This window comes from Neofelis nebulosa, chromosome 16 (genome assembly GCF_028018385.1).
Source record: "Neofelis nebulosa isolate mNeoNeb1 chromosome 16, mNeoNeb1.pri, whole genome shotgun sequence".
Classification (NCBI taxonomy): Eukaryota; Metazoa; Chordata; class Mammalia; order Carnivora; family Felidae; genus Neofelis; species Neofelis nebulosa.
The window spans coordinates 18,386,324-18,407,093 of record NC_080797.1 but is presented as its reverse complement, the minus strand read 5'-3'; the positions used below and the strand labels follow the sequence as shown (position 1 = coordinate 18,407,093).

At 44.9% G+C, this 20,770-nt stretch overlaps 1 protein-coding gene and 1 long non-coding RNA gene across 2 annotated transcripts in view; both read right to left on the bottom strand.

Moving 5' to 3' along the window:
- The window catches only part of RNF157 (ring finger protein 157), an 83,289-nt gene extending 64,760 nt beyond the window's left edge, over positions 1-18,529 (bottom strand). The window contains exon 1 of the mRNA XM_058704682.1: positions 18,192-18,529. Within this exon, the coding sequence (XP_058560665.1) occupies positions 18,192-18,279 (88 nt within the window). The 5' untranslated portion in view covers positions 18,280-18,529. The remainder of the gene's footprint in view (positions 1-18,191) is intronic.
- LOC131497939 (uncharacterized) lies at positions 9,536-13,478 on the bottom strand. Its single transcript, XR_009255223.1, has 2 exons — positions 12,114-13,478; positions 9,536-11,568 (listed from the first exon to the last, which is right to left on the bottom strand). It is a non-coding gene; the product is annotated as an uncharacterized LOC131497939 (long non-coding RNA).
- Positions 18,530-20,770: the final 2,241 nt, after the last annotated feature.

Here is a 20,770-nt window from a genome sequence, read left to right as displayed (position 1 = left end):
AGGGGGGAGCTGGCTGGCTCAGTCCCTAGAGTATGTGACTCTTGAGTCAGGGTTGTAAATTTGAGCCCACGTTGGGGGTAAAGATTAATGAAAACTAAAATGTAAAAAAATAAAAACTGAGCCCGGGTGGCTCAGTCTGTTCAGCGTCGGACTTCGACTCAGGTCATGATCTCACAGTTTGGCAATTCGAGCCCCGCATCAGGCTCTGTGCTGACAGCTCAGAGCCTGGAGCCTGTTTAGGATTCTCCCTTTCTCTCTGCTCCTCCCCCACTTGTGCACAATGTCTCTGTCTCTGTCTCTCTCTCAAAAATAAAAAATAAACATTAATAAAAAAGATTTTAAAAAATAAATAAGAACTTTTCTTTCCAAATCCATGAAATTACTGAAATATGTCTGCCTACAGAAACCAGGCGTAGGAAAAAAACCCCAACTGCTTAGGCCTCTAAGTAATGGCACATTGCAAATCAAAGATTTTAAACTCAAGTCATGGAAACTTTATATTTTATAAAACAAACAAAACTCAAAGATGAGCAAGCAAAAAATTTTGATAATTTATGTGGAGTAAATGATAAAGGAAAGTGTATTTGGGATTTTAGCCCCTATCTTAGGCTAAGTGGGAGTTTTTATTGCAAGATTTATAAACAATCTTCCCTTCTTTTTGCATTTTGAATGATGTCACATAAAACAACTATTCTGCCTATAAGTGAAAAATATTAATCTTCAACTTAATGGAGGTGTATGCTTGATTATTGCAAAAAAATGGAATTATATTTAAAAATAACTTTAGGGGTGCCTGGGTGGCTCAAGGTTAAGCATCAGATTTCGACTCAGGTCACGATCTCCCAGTTCATGAGTACAAACTCCTCATCCGGCTCTCTACTGTCAGTGCAAAGCTGGCTTCAGAGCCTCTGTCCTCCTCTCTCTGCCCCTCCCCCATTCTCTCTCTCCCTCTCTCTCTCTCTTTCAAAAATGAATAAACATTTAAAAAAGTAAATAAAGGGGCGCCTGGGTGGCTCAGTCAGTTAAGTGCCCGACTTCGGCTCAGGTCATGATCTCAGGTTTGTGAGTTCGAGCCCCACATCTGGCTCTGTGCTGACAGCTCAGAGCCTGGAGCCTGCTTTGGATTCTGTCTCTCTCTGCCCCTCCCCTGCTCGCTCCCTGTCTGTCTGTCTCTCTCTCTCAAAAATAAATAAACATTAAACATAAATAAATAAATAAAATAAAAATAAAAATAAAAAAGTAAATAAAATAAATTAAAATAACTTTAAAAATAAAATAATAACTTTATACAAAATTTAAATATGAGAAAATTGGCTATAGGAATCCTATTAGGTTTCCATGTATTTGAAAAAGCTTCATCTACACAATATTTAAATAATATACTTTAAGCTTTTGGTCACAAAAATGAAAAAACAGTAACAAAATTTTTTCAAACATCTCTATTCGACTCAATTCTTTAAAAAAAAATTTTTTTTTAATGTTTATTTATTTTTGAGAGAGAGAGAGAGACAGATTGTGAGCAGGGGAGGGGCAGAGAGAGAGGGAGACACGGAACCCGAAGCAGGCTCAGGGATCGGAACTGTCAGCACAGAGCCTGATGCGCTGCGAGCCGTGAGATCATGACCTGAGCCGACTAATGCTGTTCACTCAGTTCTAATGCCACAGCACTACTTTTGTTATTTATGCTTTTATTCATTTAAAAAATTACAAAGGGCACCTGGCTGACTTAGTAGGTGGAACGCAGCGACTCTGGATCTTGGGGTTAGGAGTTCAAGCTCCATGTTTGGTGTAGAGATTACTTAAAATAAAGCCTTTTTTAAAATTACACCAGTAAAACATATCCTTTGCAAAAAATAAAAAACAAAAATACACAGAAGCGCGTAATTTAAAAAGTGATAATCCAACCCGATTATCCGTTCTGTGAGATGTAACTCTGCTATTAAGAATTGGTTTGTGGCCTTCCAGATTTTCCTACACAGATGTAAACACATTCGGATTTTCTGTTTTACTTTGTCTTTTAATTTAATTGGAATATACACATATCGATCTGCAAGGTTTTTTTTGTTTTTTGGGTTTTTTTGCCTATCGCACTCTATGCATCTTTCCATGTCTGCCCTTATAAATCAAACTCAAGGGGTACCTGGGTGGCTCAGTCGGTTAAGTGTCCGACTTCAGCTTAGGCCATGATCTTGCGGTTTGTGAGTTTGAGCCCCACATCGGGCTCTGTGCTGACAGCTCAGAGCCTGGAGCCTGCTTCGGATTCTGTGTCTCTCTCTCTCTCTCTGCCCCTCCCATGTTCATGCTCTGTCTCTCTGTGTCTCTCAATAATAAATAAACGTTAAAAAATTTTTTTTAAAAATCAAACTCATTATTATTATGACCACATTATAATACCTCATAATAATAACCTCAATGTAACAACCCCATATCGAGGACTCACTCTATACCAGCACTGTACTAACAAGTACCACATAGGTTATTCCTCACAACAACCATATAAGGTAGGCAGTACAAATTTTTTATTTTGCAGAAGAGACGGTAAATGCACAGAGAGGGTAAGGAATTTGTCCAGGATCACACAGCTAGTAAGAGGCAGTGTCAGGGGGTACCTGGGTGGCTCAGTCGGTTAAGCGTCCGACTTCAGCTCAGGTCACGATCTCGCGGTCCGTGAGTTCGAGCCCCGCATCAGGCTCTGGGCTGATGGCTCAGAGCCTGGAGCCTGCTTCTGATTCTGTGTCTTTCTCTCTCTCTGCCCCTCCCCCGTTCATGCTCTGTCTCTGCCTGTCCCAAAAATAAATAAACGTTAAAAAAAAAAAAAATTAAAAAAAAAAAAGAGGCAGTGTCAGGTCCCAAACCCAGCTATTTTTATTACAGAGTTCCTATGTGTACTCTTAACCATTGTACTATATTCCCATTGAATGCCCAGATTTAATGAACTGGTTCCCTACTGATAAACATTCTCTACTTTCTAGTTTACATTGCTTGCATGCTTTTTTTTTTCCCTCCTGGGTATTGTTGTTGCTATTTGATCTGGAATTTGTCCTTATAGACTGTGTGGGATAAGGGGTTAGTCTTTTTTTTTTTCTTTCCCCAAACGGGAAAGTTTACTAACACCATTTATTGAATATTCCATTACCCCCACTAAACTGAAAATCTATTTTTATCATGCTATATATATATATATATACCTAGCTCCAGACTCTATTCTATTCTGAATGAGCACAATGAAGTGTTTTTGTTTGAGTACAATATAGTTTTGCTTCGTTTTTTAGTAGGCTCCATGCCCAACGTGGGGCCCAAACTCACAACCCTGAGATTGAGAGTCGCATACTCTACTGACGGAACAGGCCAGGTGCCCCTGAGTACAATATAGTTTTAACAACTGTAGCTTTCCAATATTTAGAGCAAGGCGCACATCGACAGAGCCAAGCCTTCCCCCCATTTTCAAGGTACCAAACCTGACTCTTCCACTTTGCGACATCCCCTCAAAATCCTTCAACGTCACAAAAGCTTCACCACCTTGGGGTGCCGGGGTGGCTCAGTGGGTTAACCGTGTGACTCTTAACTTTGAGTCAGATCATGATCTCACAGTTCTTGAGTCTGAGCCCCACGTCTGGCTCTGTGCTGACAGTGCAGAGCCTACTTGGGATTCTCTCTCTCTCCCCCTCTCTCTCAAAATCAATCAATAAAAAAATCCTTAAAGAAAAAAACAAAAACAAAAAACCAAAGTTTCAACATCTTCCAACTTCCCTATATTTCTATCCATACATTCTTCCGATCTCAAGAAGGTAGCCCTTTCCCCATTCCAAGGTTAACTTCTCCGCTTGAGTTCCCATTCCCAACTGCCTCTCCCTCCTGATGAGACCTCATCAGCAACCTCCCTCTTTCTTTCTCAATATTGCTATTCCTCTGTCCACCATCTTTTTACTTGCCTTGCGCTGAAAGCATATTCTGGTCTCCCCGACTTAAAAAGCAAACACAGGGGCGCCTGGGTGGCGCAGTCGGTTAAGCGTCCGACTTCAGCCAGGTCATGATCTCGCGGTCCGTGAGTTCGAGCCCCGCGTCAGGCTCTGGGCTGATGGCTCAGAGCCTGGAGCCTGTTTCCGATTCTGTGTCTCCCTCTCTCTCTGCCCCTCCCCCGTTCATGCTCTGTCTCTCTCTGTCCCAAAAATAAATAAAAAACATTAAAAAAAAAAAAATTAAAAAAAAAAAAAAAAGCAAACACAAAAAGAGTTTCATCTGCCATGCCTTAAAATCCGCCCCCTGGGCCCGCATCCGTCATTCCTGCCTGCTCCCACCCACATCCAGTAACTCCACAGCTCTTACAGTGGTTTCCACTGCTCTAAATTCTTCCCTGCAACACCAGCGGGCCAAGTCTGTTCTCACACTTCCTTCACCCTTATGAAGGCTCAGAAGACTTCCACGCTCATTTCTGAGGCTCCTTGTCCCTTGGCTCTCCAGACCCTCCCGGTCCTGAATCTCTTCTTACCTACCACTTGTTCCACGCTTTTGTGCAGCCCACAAACGCAGAAGTGTCTCTAAGAGCTCAGGTCTCTCCTTTTCTTTCATTCTTTCTCCCTCTCTCTTCCTCATAGAATCAAAGCAGAGGCTCTGACTTAAGGCACACGTGAATTTGCTCCACTGTACGGCCTAGGACAACTTATTTAACTTTTTTGAGCTTTGGTTTCTTTATTTGTAAAACGGATAGTAACACGTCTTTCAAAGGACTGTTGTCAGGCCCAGGGAGCAATCAATATACACGGGCTCCTCCTTTCCCATAACGAGACTCCCAAACATTTTCCTCTGATCCTTCCTTGGAGTTTCAGCCCAAATCTTTAACCACCTGCTGTATCTTTTCATCTGGGTAACCCCTCTTTGCTTCAAGTTCCATGAATCGCCTTTATTGCTGGGAGGAGGGGGAATAAAGAGCATTTCATCTCAGGAGCTGTCAGCACAACTCCTCTGGGTGAAGGCACAATCTTTTTTTTTTTTGGAATATACCTTAATGAGCTTCTGAGAATGAAGAACAACACACCAAGGGTCTGTGTCCTTTTGTTACTGGTTGCAACTCAAACTGTCTTGTGACTTTTCTTCTCAGGAGAAAGGGTGAGAAGAAGAGTCAAAAAGGCAGAGAAATGACAGCATGAGAAAGGCTGGGGCTGGGGAACCTAAGAGCCAGTAAAACTCTGTAGCTGAAGTTCAGTTTAGGGCGATGCTGCTTGCTACTCCTTTGTATTTCTGCGACGTAAATCCCAACTTCATTGCCCTCCGCAGATCTTTAGCAGAATCTATACTTTGTTGGGGGTTTTTTATGTTTATTAATTTATCTTTGAGAGAGAGAGAGCGAGTGCTCGTGAGCACAAACATGCATGTGAGCAGGGGAGGGGCAGAGAGGAGAGAAAATCCCAAGCAGCTCCAAGTTGCCACCGCAGAGCCTGACTCGGGAGGGATCGATCCCACACGACCCGGGAGATCATGACCTGAGCAGAGACAAAGAGTCCGATGCTTAACCGACTGAGCCACCCAGGCGCCCCAGAATCTACGCTTTCAGGGTTTTCTGTGAATGGAATTTTTTGGAGAAACTGAAGAATGGACTGAAGTCACATTTACTGTGGGGCAAAGACAGCAAGCTGGAGCTCCGGAGCCAACATGACTGTACCACGGGACATGCAGGAATTCGCAGAAATCTTGGAAGCGGCATTAGAAGTCTACACTCTATGATTTGGGGGGATTGGGGGGGGGGGGTTCTGTCTAATTCTTCTAGATTCTAAGGAGCAGTAAAGCCCTGGATGACATTTGGAACTCACTTTAAAATGCTTTATTTTTTATTTTTGAGAGAGACAGGCAGAGAGAAAGGGAGACACAGAATCCAAAGCAGGCTCCAGGGCTCGAACTCATATCATGACGTGAGCTGAAGTTGGACATCTAACCGACTGAGCCACCCAGGCGGCCCGTTTGGCACTCACTTGAAAAGCAGTTTCTTCCCCAGATTCTCAATTTCTGTCAATGGTGCTCACTTCTCTGGTCACCCAGCCTAAAAATGTCATAGTCATCAAAACCACAAAAACACTGAACGTGTGCTTTGTGCCAAGCATCCCTTGTCAAGACCTCAGCCCTTTCCAAGTTCGGTTACAGTGGATTATCAGGTTATACTTCCCTAGCAAATCTCCATGCTTCTGGGTCTTTTTCTCCCTACAACCTATACCTCTAAGAGATAAATCTTCCTAAGAACACCACCTGGTTCCTCTCTCTTTTGGCTCCTACCCACCTCCCAAATTTTATTCCACCCTATCTTTCTACTAGAATTCCCTGCCTCAACCAACTAATCTATTCGCTATTCTCTAAATCCATCAAGAATACTGGCAAGTACACCTGAAACTAATACAACACTAGATGTTAACTGGCATTAAAACAAAAACTTATAAAGGCCAAAACAAAACAAAACCAAACCAAAACAAAGCACACCAGCAAACTTCCAGGCCATTACTAACACTATTCTCCCTCTTGGGCTATTTGAGCGTTCTACCCTGCCTTCGATGCGTTCAGAACCATTGCTTTCTAGAACTCTACCCTTACTGATCAAGCTCTTTTCTGTATTTTACTCCCTTGGCAGAAACCCCTGTGTAGTTACTTTTAACAGCTTTACTGAGGTATACTATACATCACATAAAATTCACCCATCATGGGGCACCTGGGTGGCTCAGTCGGTTAAGCGGCCGACTTCGGCTCAGGTCATGATCTCACGGTTCGTGGGTTCGAGCCCCGGGTCGGGCTCTGTGCTGACGGCTCGGAGCCTGGAGCCTCCTTCGGATTCTGTGTCTCCTTCTCTCTCTGCCCCTCCCCAACTTGTGCCCTGTCTCTATCAAAAATAAATAAATGTAAAAAATAATTTTTTTTTTTAATTCACCCATCGTACATTTTAATGACTTTGGTAACTATCACCACCATCCACTTGAAAACATTTCCACCACGCCCGAAATGTTCCCTCGTGCCTGTTTACAACGAATTCCCACTCCCTTCCCCAGGCTTAGGCAAACACTGCTGTTTTCTAGCTCTATAAATTTGCCTTTTCTAGCCATTTCGTATAAATGGACTCACACAATATACAGTCTTAAATCTGGTTTCTAGCACTTAGCACAATGTTTTCGAGGTTAATCCGTGTAGTGCAGCATATATCACTAGTTCATTCCTTTAAATTGCTGAATAGCATTTCATTGTATGAATTTATCTCATTTTATTAATCCATTCACCAGCTGATGAACATTTGGATTACTTCCCATTTCTTGCCTATTCATAGATACAATGCTGCTATGGACATGCACATACCTGTCTGTGTGTGAATCTTCTGGACACATTCGTTGAGAGTGGAATTCTAGATCATAAGGTAACTTTATGTTCAATTTTTTAAGACACTCCCAAACTCTTCCAAAGTGGCTGCTACCATTTTACATTCCTTTCAGAGACGCACTAGGATTCCATTTCCATGCATTCCCACTAACACTTGAGATCTTTTTCTTTTTTTTTGACATCGTCTTTCTTATTGTAGCTCTCCTAGTGGTTGTGAACTGCTATCTCCTTGTGGTGTTTTTTTTCTTTTTTAATTTTTTGTTTATTTATTTATTTTTGAGAAAGAGACGGAAAATGAGTGGAGGAGGGGCAGAGAGAGAGGGAAAGAGAGAATCCCAAGCAGGCTCCACACTGTCAGCACAGAGCCCAATGTGAGGCTTGAACTCACAAACCTTGAGATCATGACTTGAGCGGAAAGCAAGAGTCAGAGGCTTAATCGGTTGAGCCACCCAGGTGCCCCTCATTGTGGTTTTGACTGTATTTTCCTAACGACTACAGGTAGTGAGCATCATTCTATGGGTTTATTAGCCATTCCTATATCTTCTTTGGGGACATACCTATTCAACTCGCTTGTCCATTTTTAAATTGGGTTGTCTTAACACTGTTGTTAGGGATGCCTGGGTGGCTCGGTTGGTTGACTGTATGACTCCAGCTCAGGTCACGATCTCACCGTTTGTGAGTTGGAGACCCGCATCAGTCTCTGTGCTGACGGCTTGGAGCCTGGAGCCTGCTTCAGGTTCTGTGTCTCCGTCTCTCTCCATCCCTCCCTCACCCACGCTCTGTCTCTGTCTCTCTCAAAAATAAACATTAAAAATAAATAAATAAATAAATACTGAGTTGTTAAAGTTCTTGGTATATTCTAGATGCAAATCCTTTATCCATGTGTTTGGCAAATATTTTCATTCAGAAGATGGCTTGTCTTTTCATCTATCTTAATGTTTTCTGAAACAGAAACATGTTTAGTTTTGGAGAAATCCAATTTATCAGTTTTTTCTCTTCTGGATAGTGTTTTTGGTGCTGTATCAAAGAACTCTTTCCCTAATCTGAGTCAAATAAATAATTTCTCCTGTATCTATATCTTCTTTTAGGGGTTTTACAGCTTTAGTTCTTACATTTAGGTCCATTTTTTTAAACAGCTTTATTGACATATAATTCATACACCTTACAATTCACCTATTTAAAGTACACTATCCAGTGGCTTTTTCGTATATTCACAGAGTTATGCAACTATTCACCATGATCCTATTAGTGGACATTTTCATTATCCCAAAAAGAAACCCATTAGCAGTCACTCCCCATTTTCCCCTCCCCCAGTCACTGACACTCACTAATCTACTTTCTGTCTCAATGGATTTGTCTTTTGCAGACATTACGAATAAATGGGATTATTCGATGTATACCATTTTGCATCTGGCTTTTCACTTAACATGAATGTTTTCAAGGTTCATCATGGTGCAGCAAATACCCTGTTATTGCCAAATAAAGTCCCATTGTGTGGACTTGTCACATTTTATCAGTTGTTCCATTTGCCAGTTGACGGACATTTGGGTTATTTCCACCTTTTAGCCATTACGAAAAATGCTGTCACGAACATTCATGTACATATTTTGGTGTGGATTTTCCCCATTTTTCTTGGGCATATATATACCTACGAATGGAATTGCTGAGTCATTTAAGGAACTGTCAAACCGTTTTCCAAAGCAACTGTGTTATTTTACATTTCTACCAGGAGGGTACCAGAATTTTAATTTCTCTACATCCTCACCAACACTTATTATTTCTTATGTTGATTATAGCCACCCTAGTGGTTGTGAAGTGGTATCTAACTGTAGCTTTGATTTGCATTTCCCTAATGGCTAATGATGCTGTTTTCATGTACTTATTTTCCATTTATGTATCTTTTTTTGGAGGAATGTCTATCAAGACCTTTGTTCCTTTTTTAAGGTTTGTCTTTTTTTCTTAATTTTTTTTTAATGTTTTATTTATTTTTGAGAGAGAGACAGAGCATGAGCAGGGGAGGGGCAGGGGAGAGGGAGACAGAATCCACAAAGCAGGCTCCAGGCTCTGAGCTGTCACAGAGCCTGACATGGGGCTTGAACTCACAAACCGCGAGATCATGACCTGAGCCAAAGTCAGAATGCTTAACCAACTGAGCCACCCAGGTGCCCCAGGTTCTTTTTCTTATTGAATTGTACAAGTTCTTTATATATTCTTGATACAAATCCCTTAACATATATATGAATTGCAAATATTTTCTCCCATTCTGTGACTTGTGTCTTCATTCTATGATCCATTCTGAGTTAATTTTTGGTGATGTAAGAAAGAGTTTAAATTTATTGTTACTATTATTTTTTGCTTGTCATTATCCAAATGTCCCAGCACCATTTGTTGAAAAAAACTATTCTTTTCCTGTTGATAGGTCTTGGTACTTTTGTCAAAATCAACTGACCATAAACATAAGGTTTTATTTCTGCCTTAAAATTCTGTTCCATTGATCTATATGACTTTTGTTGTGCCAATACCACACTGTGGTTTTATAGTAATTTTTTAAATTGGGTAGTGCAAGTCCTTTAACTTTGTTAGTCTCTTTCTTTCTTTCTCTTTCTCGCTCTCTCTCCCTCCCTCCCTCCCTCCCTTCCTCTCTTCCTCCCTTCCTTTTTTTAAGATTTTTCAGGGCACCTGGGTGGCTCAGTTGGTTGAGCATCCAACTCTTGATTTCGGCTCAGGTCATGATCCCAGAGTCATGGGATTGAGCCCTGCATCAGGCTCTGTGCCGAGTGCAGAGTCTACTTAAGACTCTATGTCTCCCTCTGTCTCTGCCCCTACTCGTGCTCCGCCTCCCTCTATCTCTCTCTCAAAAAGAAATGTTAAACAAAAAAAATTAAAGACAGAAAAAGAATCAGTTGGTCAATTCCTTTAGAAAAAGTTTGTTGGGATTTTGACTAAATTTTTAGATCAATTTGGAGAATATTGGCATCTTGACAATACTGAGTTTTCCAACATGAAGTGTTTAGTTACTTAGATCTTTTAAAACTTCTTTAGTTAAAGCATCAATCTCGGTAACATTGTAGAATTTTCAGTGTACAACTTTTATACTTTTTTTTTTTAAGTTTATTTACTTATTTTGAGCCACAGTGTATGCAAAAGCGTGCAAGAGTGAGCAGGGGAGGGGCAGAGAGGGAGAGAGAATTCCAAGCAAGCTCTGAGCTGCCAGCACAGAGCCTGAACCAGGGCTCAAACTCACGAAACCCTGAGATTATAACCTGAACCAAAACCAAGAGTCAGACACTTAACTGAATGAGCCACCCAGAAACTCGAGGATGAATTGCTTTCTTTCTTTCTTTAAAAAAAAATTTTTTTTTTAAATGTTTATTTATTTTTGAGAGAGAGACAGAGTACAAGATGGGCAGAGGCAGAGAGAGAGGCACAGAATCTAAAGCAGGCTCCAGGCTCTAAGCTGTCAGCACAGAGCCTGATGCTGGGCTCAAACCCACGAACCACAAGATCATGACCTGAGCCAAAATCCGACACTCAACCAACTGAGCCAGCCAGGTGCCCCAGCTTTCTTAATTTCATTTTCAGATCATTCCTTGTGTGTAAAAATGCAATTGATTTTTAAATATTGGTCTTGTATGTGCAATCTTCCTAACTCATTTATTGATTGTAGTAGTTGTGTGTGTGTGTGGAATCCTTGGTACTTTCTCATACAGGATCGTGTCACCTGTGAACAGAGTTTTACTTCTTCCTTTACATTCTGGGTGCCTTAAAAAAAATTTTTTTTAATATGTACGTGTGTTTATTTTGCCATACTAGTCCGAATCTCCAATCAACACTAAATGACAAAAGCAGACATCCTTGCCCTGTTCCTGATCTTAGCAGGAAAGCATTCTGTATTTCATCATTAAGTATGATACGAGCTGCGGGCTTTTCAGAGATGCCCTTTATCAAGTTGAGGAAGTTCCCTTCTATTCCCAGTTGGTTGAGTGTTCCTCATCTTGAAAAGGTTGGACTTGTCACGTTTTATCTCCAGTTATTGAAATAATCATGTAGTTTTTATTTTTTATTCTACTAATATGATATATTAACATTAACCGATTTTCAGATATTAAACTAACCCTGCATTCCTGGGATATGCCCCAGTTGGTGACGGTAGTCTGTATTCTTACTTACCTCTGTATGCCTGCATTCCACCTCTGACACTAGATTATAAGCACTGAAATTCTGGAAGAAGCATAATTTTTAAATAATGATTTCTAAAGGTTATAACTTTTAGATTTTTTTTTTTTTTTAAATAGGTTGTGGGGCACCTGGGTGGCTCAGTCAGTTAAGCCTCCAACTCTTAGTTTTCAGAGGTTTGGTTTCGGGTCAGGTCATGATCTTGCAGTCTGTGAGTTCGAGCCACATCTGCACTGTCAGCACAGAGCCTGCTTGGGATTCTCTCTCTCTTCTTCTCTCTGACCCTTCCCTGCTCATGCTCACTCTCGCTCTCTCTCTCAAAATAAATAAATAAACTTAAAGAAAAATTTTTTTTTTAAAAAGAGGTTTTCACAGCACAAGTACTCTTTCATCAACTAAAACCTCGAGCTTAGCACCTACTTCACAAGAATAATTAGTTAAAATAGGAAGCCACTATAGTCGTAAATTTTATGTGTCTTGGCTGGGCTATCATGCCCAGCTGTTTATCCAAACGTTAATCTAGATGTTGCTGTGATGGTATTTTGTAGATGTAATTAACATTTACAATTAGTTGACTTTAAAGAAATTACCTTGATAATGTGGATGGGCCTCATCCAATCAGAGGAGGACTGTAAGAGCAAAAACCGAGGTTCCCCAGAGAAGAAGGAATTCTGTCTTAAGACTGAAAGAGAAATCCTGCCGGAGTTTCCAGTCTGCTAGCTTGCTCTACAGATTTCAGACTCATGACTACATCAATTCCTGTCTGTTTCCAGCTTGCTGGCGGGCCTTATAAATTTTAGACTTGCCAGCTCCCACAATCACAGAAGACAATTCCTTAAAATAAAAAGCAAACATAAAAAATAAATCTTTTTGTTTTAAGGAACGTACATATATTTTTTAAATATACATATATCTCCTATTGGTTCCGTTTCTTTGGAGAATCCTGACTGATACTGCCACCAAATAGCTTGTGTTGTTAATACTCCCTTCTGTGACCCATATCATGAATTCCAAAGTTGATTTGAGAGCTATCCTGCTGCTTGCCAAAGGAATCAAAATCACTGAGCACAAGGATCAGAATCTATATACTGGTGCACAGTACAATGAATGATACATAGCAGGTGCTCAGTAAAGGTACATAAATGGTAATAAACAGAAAGAGAAAACATGCTAAAGAACAAAAGGATACAACCACCATCATATAAGGAAATCAAAGGCCCTAAATCTTAGAACAAAATCAAGAAGTAAAAGAAATCGGTCTGCTTTTAATGAAGTATAAATAAAACAAAAACACTGGAGGTTTCAGGGGCACCTGGGTGGCTCAATTGAGTGTCTGACTCTTGATTTCAGCTCGGGTCACAATCCTACAGTCAGGGGATTCTCTCCATCTTTCCCTCTGCCCCTCTCTCATACTCTTTCTGTCTCTCAAATAAAAAATAGAAAATTAAAAAAATTAACAATAAATACTGGAGGTTTCAAGAGGAAAATCACTACATTTTAAGTGTTTGAAAAATAATGCTGGCATTTGAACTCTTGACCTTGATGACCATCATTAAATGGAGGAACGTTTAGGTTTTTTATGGTAGTTTAGGTTTTTCATGGTATTCGGTGTATTTACTACGAATTTCAGATTACTTTCTTTTTTTATGTTTATTGCGGGGGAGGGGCAAAGAGAGAGAGAGCCTATCAGAAGTGGCCTCTATGCTGACAGAGTTCATGACCTGAGCTGAAGTCAGTTGCTTAACCCACCGAGCCACCAGGCACCCCAAGGAACTTACTTAATTTTAAAGTTATCAAACGGTCCCAGAACTGAACAATTCTTTATTTTGTGGTGAGTTACAGATTTTAAACTCCTTGGCTTCGAAACTAATATTAAATTGATGTTCCTAAAAACTAAGAGAAATTGTTATAACTATTTCACAGACAAGAGGCGTTATCCATGCTTAAAAAACTGCTCTTGGGGGGGCGCCTGGGTGGCGCAGTCGGTTAAGCGTCCGACTTCAGCCAGGTCACGATCTCGCGGTCCGTGAGTTCGAGCCCCGCGTCGGGCTCTGGGCCGATGGCTCGGAGCCTGGAGCCTGTTTCCGATTCTGTGTCTCCCTCTCTCTCTGCCCCTCCCCCGTTCATGCTCTGTCTCTCTCTGTCCCCAAAATAAATAAAAAACGTTGAAAAAAAAAATTTTTGAAAAAAAAAAAACAAAAACTGCTCTTGGGGCACCTGCGTGGCTCAGTCGGTTGAGCATCTGACTTGATTTTGGCTGAGGTCGGGATCACAGGGTTGTGGGACTGAGCGCTGCTTCTGGTTCCACACTCCGTGTAGAGCCTGCTTGGGATTCTCTCTCTCTCTCTGCCTCTCCCCTGCCCACACTTGCATGCTCTCTAGCTCAAAATAAATAAACATTTAAAAAAAATAAATAAAATCTTTGGGGTGTCTGGGTGGCTCGGTTGGTTAAGCATCTGACTTTGGCTCAGGTCACGATTTCACGGTTTATGGGTTCAAGCCCCACATCCAGCCCTGTGCTGACAGCAAGCAGTCTGGAGCCTGCTTCAGATTCTGTGTCTTCCTCTCTCTCTCTGCTCCTCCCCCTCTTGTGCTCTTTCTTTCCAAAATAAATAAATAAACAAATATTAAAAATGTATACAAAATAAATAATAAATAAAATCTCTGCAAAAAAAAAGTTTTAAAAAAACGGTGCAGAACAGCCTAAATAGCATGTTATGCTTGTATTCGCACAAGAAACTGGAAGAATTCCAAAGAAACCAAAAGTGGTTACACAGGGATGGGAGGAGGTGTATGGGGAGAAACTGGGTGATGAACAGAGCAGTGAGAACAAGACTTTCACTTTATGGCTTTTCATTCTTTTAAACTTTGAATCATGTAACTTAGATTACTTATTCAAAAAATAATTATAAAACAATTTAGGCTATCTCTCTCTAAAAAAAGAAACCTAATTTTTTAAAGAAACTTCAGTTTCAAAATGAAATCAGCTGTTTCCAGTAATTTCTAAAAAAAATTTTTAGGGGCGCCTGGGTGGCGCAGTCGGTTGAGCGTCCGACTTCAGCCAGGTCACGATCTCGCGGTCTGTGAGTTCGAGCCCCGCGTCAGGCTCTGGGCTGATGGCTCGGAGCCTGGAGCCTGCTTCCGATTCTGTGTCTCCCTCTCTCTGCCCCTCCCCCGTTCATGCTCTGTCTCTCTCTGTCCCAAAAATAAATAAAAAACGTTGAAAAAAAAAAATTTAAAAAAAAAAAAAATTTTTAGGGGCGCCTGGGTGGCTCAGTTGGTTAAGCGACCGACTTCGGCTCAGGTCACGATCTCGCAATTTGTGAGTTCGAGCCCCGCGTCGGGCTCTGTGCTGACAGCTCAGAGCCTGGAGCCTACTTCAGATTCTGTGTTTCCCCCTCTCTCTACCCTTCCCCTGCTCACGCTCTGTGTCTCTCTGTCTCTCAGAGAGTTAATAAACGCTAAAAAATTTTTTTTAATTATTTTAATATTTACTTTTGAGACAGAGAGCGAGAGACACAGAGCACAAGGGGAGGGGGGGACAGAGAGAGGGAGACACAGAATCCAAAGCAGCTCCAGGCTCTGAGCTGTCAGCACAGAGCCCAACACGGAGCTCGAACCCACAATCATGACCTGCGCTGAAGTCGGATGCTTAACCGACTGAGCCGCCCAAGCGCCCCTGTTCTCAGTAAATTCCAAATGTTTCCATTTCAATGAGCGTACAAAACTAAGGGGTTCCTCTAAAGACACAAACAAAAGAAAGCCATTTCTGCCAGGCACTGTAACTATCATCACAGGGCCAGATGACAGAGTTGCTTTCTGAAACTCTTCCACGGGCAGCAGAGTCTGAGACTTTCCAGGGAGTCAGGGCACGGTCTCAGTTTAGCTGGTCACCTGGAGAAAGCTGACTCTGTTATCTGCTTTGTCCTACTATCAGTACTGAAGATAAGAAGGCTTAAAATCAACCCAGTCTGATTCCTCAACAAGGACGGGCCTTTGAGTTCTGTTTCAGTCCTGATGCAGAGCAGCCTCCTTTCCACAAGTCAATTCCTTTGCGAAAGGCAGAGGCTGATGGCTTAGAAAGAAGTGCCCTAACTTGATGGGTGACCTGGCCAGACTAATTTACGTCTCTGGACTTCCACTTTCTTACCACCCACATGAGTGGGTCTTGGGCCAAATTCTCTCCAAGGTCCCTTTTCAGGTCTACAATACTATCGTCCCCATAAAAAGCCAAGTCAGGGGGCGCCTGGGTGGCTCAGTCGGTTAAGCGTCCGACTTCGGCTCAGGTCACGATCTCGCGGTATGTGAGTTCGAGCCCCGCGTCGGGCTCTGTACTGACTGCTCAGAGCCTGGAGCCTGTTTCCGATTCTGTGTCTCCCTCTCTCTCTGACCCTCCCCTGTTCATGCTCTGTCTCTCTCTGTCTCAAAAATAAATAAATGTTAAAAAAAAAAAAATTAAAAAAAAAAAAAAAAAAGCCAAGTCAGTTTAAAGATCAGATGAAGGGTGGGAAATGTCTCCAGACTAGAGCATATATGCAAGTTCATGGAAATTCTCAAGTCCACAAAGATGTGCTGGCTGGGACATGAATGTTCTGGTTCTTATCTTCTGTGTTTTATCTTCAACACAAATAATTTGGCCCTTTTGCTGTAAAGATTTCTCACATATAGAAGTTCCAATTAGAAATGAGCTACGAATGGGGCGCCTGGGTGGCTCAGTCGGTTGAGCGTCCGACTTCAGCTCAGGTCACGATCTTGCGGTCTGTGAGTTCGAGCCCCGTGCCATCAGCCCAGAGCCTGGAGCCTGCTTCCGATTCTGTGTCTCCCTCTCTCTCTGCCCCTCCCCCGTTCATGCTGTCTCAAAAATAAATAAATGTAAAAAAAAAAATTAAAAAAAAAAAAAAAGAAATGGGCTACGACTACTTAGCACTTTTAAAAGACTGGTGGAGTGGAGAGGATTATTTCAGACTGTCAGCACAAAGTGTGCTGCATAAGGAAAGTTTTAGTTTGGGGATACCTAGGTGGCTCAACTGGCTGAGTGCCTGACTTCGGCTCAGGCCATGATCTCCCAGTTCGTGAGATCGAGTCCCGAGACCGGCTCTTCACTGACAATGTGGAGCCTGCTTGGGATTCTCTCTCTGCTCCCCGCCCCCCCCCCCAGCCTCTCTCTCTAAATAAATAAATAGACTTAATAAACTAACAAATCTTTTTAAAACGTTTTAGTTTGGTCCATTTTCCTTTTATGGCCATCACCCAAGACTCATACTTGTATTAATATCCTTTGGGGAACCTCCTTCTAGAGATTTACCCATGCTAATTCCCACACGTGAAGGGAGGGTGAATCCTCTTCTGAGACTGCAAACTCTACTGAAAACTCCAAGCTCAGCAAAACATGTTCCATACTCTGATCAATAAAAGCTAAGTGATTTCGGGGGGGGGGGGGAACCCCCACAAATACTTGTGCATATTTCTGTCCATTAAAAAGCAAAGTGCACGCTTCTATGGGCATTTTTTCATACAGTCCTAATTAGCTAGAGTTTTCTTAAAACACTAGAGATCCCGCAGCTTTGTCTTAGACTGTTCTAAAACGGCTCTTAATCATATTCAGCAAGGATTCATGCTTTGGCACAGCAGCAGCAAGAAACAGGGCTGGCAGACATTCTGCAGGGCGCAGGTTCATCGTCTGGTCCCTGCTTCCACCTGGCACACACTGGACACACTGCTGAGAAACCAGCTCATCTCATTAGCATGTCTTTACCCTGAGGCTCCCATCCTGACACCTCTCCAAGATCGCCCAAAGCCTCATTAGGTCCCAGGCCAAACAGAAGAGGGTAGCCATCCGTCCCCCAGAAGCCTTGGGAAAAAGCAATGAAAAATCACGAGCAAAGAGGTCATGCAGCAAGCAGTTCAGAACTGGCCGCTGCTCAATCCACTCGGGATCCTCTCCCCCTCCCTGGCAAAACCCTCCTCCACCTCCAACGCTTAGGGCACAGCCCAGGGGCTGCAGACATCGCTCTTTTCAACGATTCTGACCACACACACAGTAACTTCGAGACATTCTAAATGCCTGTGCCCTGTCCCCTAGCTCTCCCCATTCCAAAAGCCAGGCCTGCCGCTACTCTGGCAAAGGGACAACCCGGGTGACTCTGATACTCAGATGCCCAAACGTTTCTGTGAAACACTTCTTTCTGCTTCTGACAGCTTCCTGAAAAGCGCCAGCCTGCAAACGCATTCTGGGCCTCCATCCTCCCGCAGGCAATGGAAGCTTTCCGCGCCCCCCGCCCCCCGCCACTCCACCCCTCCCCGAGAAACCTACTTCAAACCCTGCGTCCGCGCCTCCCTCTCCAGAGGCCTGGATGCGCGGCCCCCGGCCCTCGGCCCCCGTTTCGGACGCCAGGCCCGCCTCACCTAGCCCTCAGCAACCCCCCCGGCGGAAAGGGCGCACCGGGCGCCAAGAAGGGCCCCGCGGGGCACCCCGCCCCTCCGGAGCCGCAGTCCCCGCCGCTCGCGTCTCTGTCACCGGGCAGACGGCCTGCAGGCCGCTCGCGTCCTCGGGCGGCGGGCCGGCCGGCCACCGCGGCTACCCCGCCAACGGCCCCGCCGCACCGGCCCGCAGACCTCCCCAGCCCCCGGCCCCGGGGCGCGCCCAGCCCGCGCCCGCCGGCGCTCACCGGACTTGGGCGGGTAGCGGTACACGGAATTGGACGGGATGTCCACCTCCTCCACGCCCGCGTGCTGCCGGCTCGTCAGGGCCCCCATGGCGCCGCGCCCGCGCCGCCCTCTCGCCTCACCGCGGCCGCTCGCCCCGCGCGCGGTGCGGGGGTCGGCTGTCCGCCGCAGCCGGCTCCGCCTCGGCGCTGCGGCTCTGGCGGCGGGGAGCCCCCGGCGCGCCGCGCACCATCCTCCGCCGGGCCCCGCGGCGGCGCCTCTGCCGACGGGGGGGGGGGGGTCTGCGCGCTGGGCCGGGGGCGCAGCAGCCGCCGCCGCCGCCGCCTCGGGCCGCGTGATGTCAGCGGCAGCTGGAGCAGGGGGCCCGAGGCGGCCGCGGCCAATGGCGGGGCGGGGCGGGGCGGGACGGGACGGGGCGGGGCGGCGGCGGCGCGCCAGCCAATGGGCGGGGGGATGCGGCGCGAGCGGCTGCCATCCGGGCGCGGGGAGACGGCCGGGGGCTCGCGGCCGCGGGCTGAGGCTGTGGGCTGCGGATCCGGCTCCTCCGACCGCCCGGCCCGGAGCCTGCTCGCCGTCGACCCAGACACCTGAAGGCGGCGCGAGGCCGCCGGGCGGTGGAAAGGCTGCTCCAGCCCCGCCCCCGACACGAGCGAGCCGGCGGCCAGAACCCCGCAGAGGGGCGTCCCCAGCCGCAGCGGTCCGAGCGCGCTCCAAGCAGAGGACGGCGTGGCATCGGCGTCTCTCTCGCCGCCCCCCACGCTCACCGCGCCTCTGCTCTAAAGTGCCCTGCTGATCCCATCTCCCAGGGGCCGGGGAGATTACTCAAGACTGGTGACCCGCTATGAGGGTATCGCCATGCCTCTCACGTAGCTCCTTTCGGAGCGCCCAACTCTGTACATGCTCCCTGTGGGTCCCTGAGGCGGCTCCTGCAGCTTCGAAGTTCGGAGAGCATCAACCCACGTTAAGATCAAGACATCCAAGCTCTGATTGCACCTTTTGGGGGCCTTTGAGGACTGCGTGCGCGAAGAGTCAACGCAGGGGAAGGCGAATGGGGCCAGGCAGAGCAAGGGGCCTCTCTTGATGAAAACACTTAAGACAGGGAGAAGCTGGGCAGAAGGCGTCATTCTAAAAACTTAATTCTAGACATTTGTATTTTAAACCTTTTATTTTATTTGTGGGTCGGGTGTTTTGTTATGTTTTTCTGAAAAGGTGGGCTGATCAGCAGAAATTTCAACTGCCAAAACATGACTTCAACAACTTTTCACAATGTTTAAAGTACCGTGTGGAGTATCCAGTTCCCTTGACTAGGTTTGCAAAGGCTTTTTATAGCCTTTCCTGGTTATGTTTTGCGTTGTTCATTGCCCTCTTTTGGTGCTAAAGGCACCTAGGACAAGTTGCCTTGGTTTTCTCCAAGGTCCCCAGGATGGCAGGAACATGTCTCTGTTACTTATGTTGACTGATGCTATGAGGAGGGCTTGAGCTACAGGGCAAGTCCCTGGCCCAGACATGTTGGTGGGCAGCCTTCTCCCAAGCTCCAGGGCTCCCTGGCAGAGTCCAGAGCCTTCCCTCCAGCCCCTGGCCCCAACCACTAGTAGGCTCGCGGACATATCTCTGGGAGGGAACTGGTGTCCTCCTCGATACTCCATTCCCCACATGCAGGTCCTACCTTATAGTAATAATAAGGTAAAATACGAGTCATGAAGAATCTACAACAACCTCAAAATAGAAGGCCTTCAGCACATCGCAGAGTAGAATTCAGCCTTATAATCTCGGGCTCCATTCAGAAACTTTTGTTCTCCCTGCTCTCAGCATTTTGTAAAGGGGGTACTGTCCTTTTTATGAGCTTCTCTGCATCTAAGGGTTTTAGAGCCGGGGGGCGGGGGGATGTGTCTCAATAGGGCAGCTCAGGGGCACCCGGATAGTTCAATCATTAAGCATCTGACTCTTGGTTTTGGCTCAGGTCACAATCTTGAGATTCGTGAGTTCAATCCCCATGTTGGGGTCTGCACCAGCAGCACAGAGCATGGTTGGGATCCTATCTCTCCTCTCTCTGCCCCTCCCCTGCTTGTTCTCTCTCTCTCTTTCTCCCTCTCTCTCACTCTCAAAATAAATAAACTTTTTTTTTTTTTTTTTTTTTTTTTTTTTTTTTTTTTTAAAAAGGGGCAGCGCAGTTCTGTTGCTTGCAAGGATCTGTTCTGGTCCCACCTCAGCCTGCGCCAAGTCTGGGAAACCGGTTCATTCCTCACCTTGGATAACACTCTACAAGCCTGTAACCTGCTTCCTGCTCCCATGAATAGTCAGGAATCCAATGCTTGGAAGAGTGAAGAAAAACCGGGCATAGCACAAGAACATTAGCAGACATTAACTGAACACTTTCTATGTGCCATGCCCTATTTTAAGTGTTTTTACATATTAAAACATTCATCCCGCCACGGCAACCCTACGAAGTACGTGCTATTAACCCTTTGGTTTTACAGTTGAAGAAACGGAAGCAGAGGAAAAGCACTGACTTTCAGTTGGACAAATCAAGACCCTAGCCAGTTATGTAACTTTGGACTAGGCTCTAATCAAGTCTGTTTCC